General features: G+C 41.4%; 1 protein-coding gene across 3 annotated transcripts in view; it reads right to left on the bottom strand.

Moving 5' to 3' along the window:
• Window positions 1-82: 82 nt before the first annotated feature.
• The window catches only part of ULK4 (unc-51 like kinase 4), a 216367-nt gene continuing 204118 nt past the window's right edge, over window positions 83-12331 (bottom strand). For 2 of the 3 annotated variants that reach the window (XM_030265145.4, XM_030265146.4), the window contains 2 exons: window positions 3388-3476; window positions 273-495 (listed from right to left, as the gene is read on the bottom strand). In XM_030265145.4, the coding sequence (XP_030121005.4) occupies window positions 411-495; window positions 3388-3476 (174 nt within the window). In that variant the 3' untranslated portion in view covers window positions 273-410. Of the gene's footprint in view, window positions 496-3387; window positions 3477-12331 lie in introns of all 3 variants that reach the window. The other variant, XM_002196898.6, reaches the window with a different exon arrangement.

Raw genomic sequence — 12331 nt, 5'->3', positions numbered from 1 at the left:
ACAAACATGAGGTGACCCTTTAAGATGAACAGCCAAGGCAGTCACCTGGTCCAGAAGACAAATGAGAATTTCCAACAGCAGCTTGAAATAGTGAAACACTTTATATTGTGAAGTAACTCTACTATTTATTTAATTTACACTTTCAAACTATCAAGTACTTGAGCTACATCATGTAATGCCAGCACGGCAAAGTAGTAACCAAGAATTCATCCTTACAGGGGTTTAAAAAACAAACCAACCCCCTCCCTGCCCCTGAGCCAGCTTCCCTCTCTTCCTGAGCCAGCCCAAATTCTGTATGTGCTGTAGCTCAAATTGCTGAATGCTCAGCTCATCTGAAGGTGTTCCTGATGGACCGAGGTGCTGAGCAGGGTACACAACCTGCACATTTCAGAAGGTTGGTCAAAAATTGTTCACTTGGGAGTCTTGATATTTTCATGTCTCACCGCTTTCAGAATTTCAAATGCCAAGGAAGTAACAGCAACGTCAACGTGAGAGCTAGGAATTAAAACAGTAAAATTGATTAGACGTTCTCAGGAGAAAAATGTTTTCTTCAAATTCCACGTTTGCCTTTATGCTAGAAAAATTCTGAGTAGCCATTAACTGCATTCTCTATCTGCTTTTCTGTTAAGCAGTAACATAACCAGTGATTCTGCCCTGTACCAATCTTGAATAGAAATGAATCTCAGCTCAAACTCCCAGTAACTGCCACCTCACTCAACCTTCCTCTGTAAAAAAAAGCAGATAGAATTTATCACACACCCCGTGACTCCTCACATGCACACTTCCAGCTTGGCAGAAAGATGTATTTTCACACACACACAGCCCTCTGCCTGCAGCGCTGCTCTGCCCTGGCAGGCACTTCCACTCCAGGTGTTGCCCACCTCCTGCAAGGAGGAGCAACTGCCCCTCCAGACACAGCGCTGCACTGGGGCCCTTTGCTTCCTCACCTGAGGTTTTATTATATATATTTTGCCTATTTTTTTCTTCTGGAAGCACATTTTTTTCCTAGCATTGGAACAAAGGCTCTAACACATTACCCCTACTCCACAGAATCAAGTCTTTTTAGTTTTTTTATGGACTCCCATCCCTCATCTATAGCTTAGAAAGGACATCAGCAGTTTAATCTGCAACTTCCTTTATTGCTGCTAATGACAATATCTACTGGTACTCCACACTTTGGGAATACAGAGCTAACCAGAAAATCCAAATGATCAGTTCACACTACCTAAGCCAATGTCTGTTTTAATAAGCAGCAGTTTAAATCAGTTATCTGAAACAAATTCATCTCAGCAATTGCCTTTACTGAAAAATAAATGTCCACAATCCCACATTTTAAAGCATGGATTTGAATCCAGGTGGTTAACTAAGCAAAATAGGTTAGTCATGTCATTCTTAAATCTGCCTGTCCAACTAGCTCAGGAAGCACCACTGAGAGAGAGTTTGGCAATCCATGGCTGCTACAGGGCGGCAGGGGAGCACTGAAAGCAGCTTTCAGTCCAACCAGTGCCCTTCTCTTAGCACTCGACTGCTTGGCTGGACACACTTCCCTTCTGACACACAGGAAGAGGGAGAGATTAGAAACCTTTCTGTAAGAAATGAGCAAAGCAAAAACACTCCTCAAGCAATTCAAACCAGTGGTAGGTAATATGCTGGTAGAAGGGCCTGGGAGTTTGTACTATCCCAAGGACAACTCAGATCCAGGATCTCAGCTGCAGCTGCCTCTAAAATATTTCCAGTTCTGCAGGAGATACAGGGAGGCTCCTTAACCAGGTTCAATGCACAGGTGAGGAGACCAAGTTTATCAGATCACAAGGAATATTTTGGGGAAAATGCCACATAAGGAAATCTGAGGAGAAGGCAGAATATCTACACCTTCCATAAATAAATGTCCATTCAGCTAAGCCTGATAAAGCTTCCTAACTCCAGGCTTCCTCTGCCTGCCTGTTGCCAATTTATGCATGTCTGAGTCCATTACACCCCCAAGAACCAGGGTCACTCCCTCTCAGTCTCCTCTGGAGGCAAATGGATAGGGACATGTGTTCCCTAAAGAAGGGGAGGAGGGGAAATGAAATCTATGAGTTCTCAGGGGCTCCCTTGCTGTTACAAGCAGGAACTTGTAACAGCAACAAGTGCAGGAGCTTGGCACAGCAGAGGAACCTGGCTCACCTGACTGTATCAGAACAGTCCTCAATGGCATAAGCTGGAATTTGATCTACTGAGCATCTTGTGTTAAATTAGGGCGAGTGCTCTTGATGTGGGCTCTGTAGCATGTGTTTTTCTCCATACAGACTGTAACAGACTACTGAGGAAGTCAGAAAAAGCAGAACTCAAAGACAATGACTGGGCTGCCTGGTGCATCTAATGCTGAAATGCTACAAACAGAGTGAAAGTTGTTTCTAACAGAGGAAAACCGTGCCTTCCCCCACTCTCATTTTCAGGGGTGGTGCCTGTGTCTCCCTTGGAGAGAGCTGACATTTTATTTTCGTGAGATAATTTAATGTGTCATACAAAACCCTGTGAGTCAGCAGCTGAGTGTGCACTCCACAGGTTTGGCTAGTCCTTGGTGTGCATCTCCTTGCACTTGCCCTATCCCATTTCCTCTCCATGTCTGCCCACATCCCCCCTTCCTTCCAACACATGGTACACTCTGCCATAATGTTGAGAAGCCAGTTTTCCTGAAAACCTGCATTTGGGAGGAGGATAAAGGGCACTGCAAAGATTATCTTAGTGTTTCAAAAACTGACCTTGGAACTACAATTTCTCTATGAATTTTAGTTCAGCCAGGAGTGAAATGAAGCCAAACAGCCCACAGCAGAAGCATAAAATTTGTTTTGAGAGGCAGACAACAGCCATTCATTCATTAATATGTCTAAGGGGAATTAGATAAGGGAAAGTCTATGGGAGATGAGCTAAACTTCGGCCAATTTGTTGGAACTAGCACCTCTGTTCTTGCAGAGAAGGCCATGGCATTCCCCTAAGTCTCGTGCTTTCTGCAGAAGCTACAGGCATTCTTAAACAAAAGCAATTCTGTTCTTTGCCGGAACATTTGAAAGGAATCAGCTTTCAAGTGCATCAACCACAGCTACCTTAACACGGGGCACAAATGTTGCATTGTGCATGCAGCCCACTCTGCCAAGAACCCCTGACAGAAGGACAAGGTTTGGAATAAAATAATACATTTAAAATAAAAAAATCCACTGAATTGACACACGCACTGAGTCGGACTGTGCAGCAGCTGGGGATCAAAGAGAAGAGCAGGGCAGGGAGGGGGGCCAGGGACAGAAACCTGAGAAGCTCTTACTGCACAGAATGACAAGATCATTGCAGACAAAAGAGGAGGCGAGCGCTCTCAGCCCTGGAAATTCCTGAAAGCCTGAGGGAACTCACCTGGGAGTTTGGACCAGGCTCTCTAGAACCTGGATAAGAGCAGCGCCATCATTCTTCAGGCTCTCCAAGTGCTTCTTGTTTGAAGTTATCTGGAACAAAAAGAAAGGACCCTTACCAAAGGCTTGGCAAAAGATTCTTCTCTGTCATTTTTGTGGAATAAGAGAGAAGGAAACAAGTTACAGCATTTATTACAATTGTAAATGGAATGTGACATTGAAGAGACTGATGAGAAAGTCCCTTTTACTGAATTTTAAGCAGAGACCATTTAAAATATCTTGGTTTAGTTAACAATATTCACCCACATTCTGAGTCCCTGTATATGTGCAAATTCACATATCACAGTCTGCCAGTCCTGATTTCATCCTTAGTATCAGTGCAAATATAAGCCCCATTTAGTCTGAATCCCAGGGATATCTTGGGGAGACAGTTATTTTCATTTCTCACTTCCAGGAAAAAGTAACCAAGCTTCTACCAGCCTTCAGATCAGGACGTGTGGGGTTTCTCTGAGACAAATCAGGTTAAATCACTGCAAAGCTGGCAACTGCATATGGAAATTTTTCTTGCACCTGATCAGTCATTAGGAGTGTTACCTGCACAGGACTGTCACCTACAGAGCAGGGGGTGGAGTGACCAAAGCTATTTGCCCTTTTGCGTCAAATGAATTCTGATTATAGCTGATTTTGCTGCTGGTGTAGTTTATTACATGAATCCACAAAGACTGGTTTATTGTTTCTCCAGCCTTAAGTAGTACAACTACACAGCTCCAGACAGCCACACATTTCCTGGTAGTTAAGCAGGTGAACAGGAAGGTCACAGGGAACACGACATGAAGCCTCATGCACTGTAGCTTGAACAGACACTGGATATTTGGCAACTTGCTGAAAAGCTCTTGTATCTCAAAAAAATTACTAAAAAAAACCTGGTTTGCGTGTCAGTTCCTGCTTGCAAAGGTAAATAAATCTTGGCTGAAGAGAAAGGAAAAGAGGAGGATCAGACCAGCTGATTATTTTGATACCGGAGGAGTTAACGCTAGAAACAATGACTTAAAATCCCAAAATCTGGCAAGGACTTGTAAGCTTTAGCGTGCTGTGGCTGGCCCTATTTACCATTGATCCAGCATCTGGCCAACACGCCTTCACATCTCGCTCTTAAATCACAACAGAAGCTGTATTTACAGCTGCCATCCCACCCTAATTTATCAGCAGCGATTCTGCAACAACAATGTCAGTACATCTATAATCGTAACATCCTGTAGTTTAGCACTTAAAGGGAACAGGGACCTGCCTGAAATAAACCAAAACATATCCTGTGCGTTGGAAAAAAAACAGTGATGCCATTACCTAAGCACAAATCATTGGTAAATCCTGATTACAGATGGTTAAACCTTTTTACTCTCTTGAGGTTTGTATCTGATTCTCTCAGTTTGTATTTCAGAAATCCAGCCTTCTCTGTATGTTACCTGCTAGACACAGAAAATGTTTTGTAATCTGGGTTCTGAATGTGAGAACACCACCACGTATAATAGGAGCAACACAGGGAGAAAAGTACTTTCACCACAAGACATTACTTTCTCTTCCTAAAGAATGGTTATGCCTTAACCAAACATTTCCCTGCAACTCCTGCAGCTCACCAGCTACTGACACATTCCTTGCACTTTCCACATTCATGCCCCTTGTTTATCCTGCACACTTTAAAAAGCCAAGCGGTCACAGGGAGGAAAGGTCACTAGGACTGCATCTTGCTCCATAAAACTATCAGATCAAATAAAAGTTACAGCTATCTCTCATTCTAGTACATCTTAAGTTTTGGGTGCTGACATTTGTACAATCTTCATGGTCTCTTCACAAAACAGACAATTGCATCATACAGAGATCATTCAAAATATGCTCAACTATAAAATCTGGTATAAAGGAAAAGGTTTAATTCTAAAATGATATATTTCAACAATAACTTAGTCCATGTGAGTCACAGGGTCTGCCTACAAGCCTGCCCATGCTGCAGCATGCCTTGTGTCACTATTAAGAACACATTTCTCTGCATACAATGCATTTGAATAGAAAGGATTAAAATGGCTTTATATGCACAGAAATTGTAAAAGACTGAAACAGAAACACCCATGAGATCATCTCATCACCTCCCTGTTAGACTTCACTGTGCAGAGCAACTTTCAGCCACAAGCTCTCATGGTATCCATCCACAGGGGCTACTCCCCGAGCTAACAAATGCTTGAGTAAGATCCTTTCAGCAGTAAACGTGGAAGCACAAGGAGGGAAAGATCAGCATGAGCTGCCTCCCATCCATTTAAATTAAGTATAACCCAAATTTAGAACACATTTTCTTGAGAGTGCCAACTACCAGCTTCATCCAAGCCAAGGGGTGTTGGTGAAGAACCAACCGGTCCAGTTGGCAGTGCCACCTATGCTCACAGAGAACTCACCCAGACCAAACAGGGTTGCACAGATTTACGTGTGTGGCTGGGGCTTCCCCACCAGCTTTCCTCACCAGTGCCCACAAAAATGCTTCCTATCCACCAGGATATCCCTCCATGGGCCTGGGAGGGGACCAACTCAGTGCTAGCAGGAAAACTGCAGGTTGAATACAGGGTGTGCTGCCAGGAGCCAGCTCAGCCTATGGGTTTTGTCAGCACTTCCATGCTCTGATCACTGGCTCTTATTTGCTCTTTATCTCTCAGTCTGAATAGATCTGATTGCTCCCTGAGCAATTTGAAGGTCTCTTGCACATGAAAGATTACATCCTGCTTCACAGGAGCTTGTGAGAAATAGTATCTGAATCACTGTTTACTTTCAAGATTAAATTTTACTCATGTTTCTTACTTAAAAACTGTTCCAGTTTCATCTTCCTTTTGTTCCATAGATTATAATAAATTATGACAGGACATAAAACTACCATTCACCAAAATTTGAGAAATTAATGTTTTTTTCACTTGGTTATCTTTTTCTTCTACCCACCATTGCTGCAACTTTTATACACACCAGTTCTAGTTCTCATTAATTTGGAATTTTAACAACTAATTTAATGACCTCTTGTAATATTGCTGTTTGTTAAGGCTGGCTGCAACACAGATTCAATGACATAATCAATAGTTATTCCTTTAATTAAAAATGCAATTAAATCTCCGTTTAGTTGTACACTCACTGCAAATTAACAAGAATTTCAAAATTACTTTTCTTTATTACACCCACAACCATTCAGCAGCTCTCCTCTCCTCAATCCTGTTAAACAAGGGTGAGCCATAAGGAACATCATGGTTGATACGTAACGATCAGTATTTCCAAAAAACTCCAGGAAACTATTCAGATATTGTGGTGCTGCTAAAGATGAGTGCAGAAAAATTTATTCCAATGGAAATGTTTTATATTACATCTACTTCACTAATAAACTGAGGAGTTTTGCATTCTTACTTAAAGTAGGGATTTTTGCAATTCAAATTTCAAGAAAACCTAGAAACTTAAGGGCAAATTACTTCTGTTAAGGTTGGTTTCATAATGCTGAACTGCTTTCTCTGATTAGTTCTAAGTCACACTTTGTAATTTACAGTGGAGAGAAATTACCTCAGCAGTAAACTACTCTCTCACCATTTTTTAGAGGAAGAAACTCTTCTTTGTTGAGGTTTCAAGTGAACCATAAACTTGAAGTCTGTGAAGTAAACTAGAAAATAATGCAAAATAAGGAGCTTTATATTTGAAACTTTTTCTTGGTTGAAGAAAAGTCTTGGAAGCATATTCTGCTTCAAGTATCATCTTCTTAAAGAAACAACTGCTGGGGATGTTTACCGTTTGCTCAACAAGTAAATACCTTGCCTGTATACACAGATACAAGCAAGACACCTCAAAACATACCTCTTGCTCACAAACTGTTTATTTGTGTTTCCCAAACACAATATTTTAACCTCATAAAGCAATGCTTCCCTACATTTTGATCAAAATTTTATATAATTAGGCTAATTACAGGTACTCAGTTCTTGCTCAGCTTTACTGGCACAGGCTGAGAGCAGCCACATGGGAAAAGGCAGAAGCTGCTGTGGACTAGTTTATTAGAACTACCAGATCCTCACAGGTTCAATGTCAGCATAACTTGAATATTGACACTTGCTGTGAATAAAGTATCATTTATCCCTTGTTGGAAGCTTTTCTGTGAATGGAACTTGTGCCTTCAGCTAATACTGCAGTAAAAACAATCAGCAATACATTTTTTTCTATGGACTAACTGGGACCCTCCGTAGGACTTGAAATATAATACTAAAAATCAAGTTCCCAGACTAATAAACATTAAAGAATTGAGAACGCTCCTATTGCCCTCTAGACACTCTTTCAAATAATGTCTTCATAGTAAGTGCTGTTCCTGCAATTTTAAATATGCATCTCAGACTTCTCATTCCTACTTCCATCTTTGACTGGCTGAAGGCACTGTCAGTAGGACACAGAGCCTTTCATCCCCAACCAAAGCTACTGTTTCAAATGTCATCCAGGCTGGTGGTGACTGAAAGTTGATGGCTATTCACAGCTGCTTAGTGTGACCTTATTCCCATTTTTTAAGGAACGAATGTCAAGAAATATAGTGGTGTTAAAAACATTGCTATAGCTGATGTGACAGCCCAGCAAATAAGTCAATGGGATAGTAACTTCAGAAATGAGGCACAATGCCTGGGCTGGAGGGGAAAACCTTCTAGTGTTGTGACCCATCTTATGCTTATCCCAGGGCATCCAATGGTACTTCTCCTCCCAGGCTGTCAATGGTGAACTATTCACAAGAACTGCAGTAATCAAATAAATCATGTCACTTGGTTTATTATTCACAACTCATGATGATGTGGCCAGAAATATGCAGCCATTCCTTCTCAACAGAGGAGCACAATAACCCAGGAAATACTGCAATCAGGGACTCATGCAGGTGAACTAAAGCTAACAGATCCATTGGCTGTGGACTTGTTAAATATATGCATTTATTTCATTATATATTGCTCTCCAAACTTCCCCCTAATCTGGCAGTGCCTGGAGGAATTATAATAAATGAACTCATCATTTCCCATGACGGATCAGGTGGATCTCTCGCTTCTGGAGGCCTCCACTACTCTTACAAAGTAACGTAGCCTTACCTTTGTGTACTGAAGTGCCAGACCCAATAAAGCATTTGGAGCCTATCAAGTGGAGGCTGTGATGATGACATTTGATTATCAGCCCCCAAAGAGGAATCCCAAGCAGGGACCCAGATACCAGGGCATGGAAACCTCGCATTGAGAAGGAAGTTACCCAAATTCACTCTCCTCTCTGGAGCTCAGGTTGCTAACACAGCCAGTGAAAGCTCCCAATTCAGACAGCACAGAGCACAATACCTTTCCTCAGTGCCCCCACAGCAGGCTGTGGGGTCCTGTAGTCCTCTCCCCTTTTCTAGGCAAGTGAGAATCACATTTTGCTGCTGCAGAAGGGTTTCCAGTGGATGGGGAGAGGCAGGGAGGCCCTGTGTTGGATGGCTCCCACACAGGGAGTGAATAACATGGGACTTGGCAGGGAGGCAACTGGCAACGTGGCTCTCCAGGTAGGAAAAGTTAAAAATGAACTCCTATTTACCAGGGAAGCACTCTAGCTATTAGGGCAATTTTACATCTGTGGCAGCAACTTTCTAAAATACAAAAGCAAACCAACTAAAACTAGCAATGCAAATCCCAGATATATACAGTGGTCTTTTGTGAGGTGTTTAATCTGACATTAGTTACAAGTGCTCCCAGCAGGTCTGTGGAATAGGACTCTCTAAAGCACTAAGGTGCAGCCAATTTACAGGCTGTTTAATGAAAATTAATGGTTACTCTAGCCAGGATGTGCTGGTGTAGCAGAGGAACATCCAAAGGCAGTGTGCTTACAGGGATATCATACGCTCACTAGGATGGCCACAAGTTATTTTTTGTCTCCATAGTGTAGGAGAGCTCATTCTAAAAGGATAAAAACCTTCATAGCATTGCTTCCTCGCTACTCTTCTCTCTACACATGGTTCCAGCTGGAGAGAGACACAGAATGTGTGTGTGGGAAGAACAAATCAAGTCAGACAAGTTATATTTATGTTACTAATTGCCCAGTCATTTGAACAGGCCTGAGCAATGCTGCTGGACCATAAAAACAAGAAATGAAACTTACAAAAGCATGAGTGTTCCAGGTGTGCTTTGGCAAGCATATTGCAGTCAGGGATTGCAAACACACAATTACAAAGACTTTGTGGCCTTCAGATCCTGCAAATACATGTGAAAACAAGCAGGTATCTTTGACAAAAAAAAAAAAAAAAAACAACTAACCCCACACTACATCAGACAGCTTAGCTCTGATTTTAGAGTTCAAGAATGTTTCTTTTCTCTTTATGGATAACATTCTTGTTCCACTGAAGTCAACAAACACCTTTTCATTTTGATAAGGCCACAATTTCATTTGAGGTGTTTTGTTTTCTTCTAATTTGTATATGTGTGTGGAGGTTTATTCTAAGTTCAAAGCCATTCCTGTGGGTAACTTGGAACCGTCCCAGTTTCCCGGCAGTCTGAGCGCCACACTGGCTTGAGGACTATTCACAGACTGACAAGGAATGTCTCCCACACGACAGATAATTGTTAATTGATTTTGGATGCTTCTTGACACCTATTCACTTTGAGGCTACTCTCTACCCTTCAGCACATATATTTTGCACACAGAGGCATGCTCTGTGATTGTTGTAGAATTATCAACTCTAAGGGGCATTGTCTGAACATAAGTGAAGATTCATAAAATTGCAGGGTAATTATTGAACAGAAGGTACTCTCTGTCTTGTTTGATTTTTAAAGTTTGATATTATTGCAAGTGCTGTTCTCAGCTCGCTTTCAGAAATGTCTCTATAATCCAGAAAATAACCATTATTGTAGTTTCCACCCTCTTTAATGAGTGGTTTAAAATATTTGACTTAACAGAACTGCATAGGGCAACCTCTTTACATCCATTATACAACCAGCTGACCACAACAGCTTTATTAGCAAAAGTAAACTGCATTCTGTCTGGCAAAACATGGCTCAGAGGTGCTACAGGAGACTTCCACATAGGGCTGCAGTGTTGATAAGTTCATGCTCAGAAGCCAGACCAACATCAATACAGCACTGGAAATAAGCACTTGCCATCCTGTTGCTGGTGATCTCATCTGCAAACACAGGCTCATCTGTCACCTGTATGTCAATGACTCCAAACAATGATCCCAGCTGGCCCCAAATATCAGCTTTAGCCAAATTGGACCACATACTAAGGTTACACAAATCTTGCAAGCCCTTGATCCCTCTTCCTGCAGCTTCCCAGCTCCCTGTCCTCACCTTGCCAGAACTGGTGAGACCACCACCTCCCAGGTATACCTCACCCCGGTAGTCTCTTAACTTCCCCCTTATAAAAGAAACAGGGAAATTCACAGCTCAGATCCTACATTTATGTTATTTTAGGGAGCTGTTATAACAGCTTCTGGTTGTCGTGGAGTAAAGCAAACTAAAAATAGTTATGAACAAACACTAAAACAACACACAGACTCACTGCATGTCTAGATTTCCCCTCAAGTTAATCATTCTCTGAATCGCTTATGTTCAAATATCCTTCACAGTCTTTCTCTAATCAGATTTTCTCCTAAAATACCTTCTGACAAGTAACCCCCAATACTTCTTAAATGTTGATTCCCATAACTCTTTTTCCAGTGATACTGTCTTTTATGGCCTAATAATTCAATCTTTGAATAAGATCCTTGAATTTCAACATCTGTCAACATTTATGTCTCCCTGTAAAATCATGAAATAGTCTAACTGCAAAGGTTTTTTTGAGTTATATCAAACTTTCATTGATGTGCTCCATGGGCTACAGATGACTATCTTTACTTTCACATACGTGTTCTTTCCACGTTCATCTAGTACAGCTAAATTGAGATCTTTCATTCACACATTTGTGTGCATGCAAACCTTTGCTTTTCTTCAATGAACTGCCTTATCTCAAAGTATGACTGGTTTTCCATCTTATTTTCTCTCCCCTGTCCAGCTGGGGAGTGACAAAGCAGCATGGTGGGCATCCAACTAAGGTCAGCCCACGACACATGCTTTCACAATTCAAATAATTTCAAGCATTTGCACATTTGCAAGGGTAAGAATCGTTACCACAGATAACTCATCTTCTTGCTATTAGGAGAGCCAGTGACACCCAGAGCATATTGGAAAGTGCTGAACTTTAAATGGCAATTACCATACAGGAGAGGTATGCAAGCAACCAAGCAATTACCAATTTAATAAATGCCATAATGTCTAAGGACACAAACCCTTGACCAGCCATGCAGCGATGCTCAGGTGAACTGGGCAAACCCCTAGGAGCAGACTAGAAGTCTCAGTTCAGAATTTGAAGTTTAATGCATACAGCCTCCAAAAAATGATACCTACAGTGTGACATTGTTCCTTGTCCTGCTTTAAAATGCTCCTCATAAAGATAAAAGACTACTATGCCTTGATGAAGGCAGAGTGATGCGAACAGAGCTGTCCAAGCTGTCTGTGCAATTCTAGTCTGATCTAGTATGCGAAATCCCTAACTGTCCCTGAGCAGAACCTCATTGATCAACTTCCATGAAGGATGAAACTAAATTAGATGGCTCATGCTCACATTTGTCATAATCTGGACTTGAACACAAGACTCCAACAATTACACATCTCTACAACTTGGCACGATGAGTTAGATTTATTATTCCAAGAAAAGCAGGAATATGATGAATTAAATTAGGAATTAGCACAGATTATGAAAAACTAATTTGTAAAGATTAAAAAAAGTTACAAAATCATGTTAGAAAAATCATTCTGAAATATGATTTTGAGCTAAATGTTAAAGCACGAAACATTAGTTCCTTTGTAGCCCCTACAGACTTGACTTCCAGGGACACATAAAATTCAGACACCCTGAGGTTT

This window comes from Taeniopygia guttata, chromosome 2, assembly GCF_048771995.1.
Source record: "Taeniopygia guttata chromosome 2, bTaeGut7.mat, whole genome shotgun sequence".
NCBI lineage: Eukaryota > Metazoa > Chordata > Aves > Passeriformes > Estrildidae > Taeniopygia > Taeniopygia guttata.
This window is presented reverse-complemented; position numbering and strand designations above follow the sequence as displayed.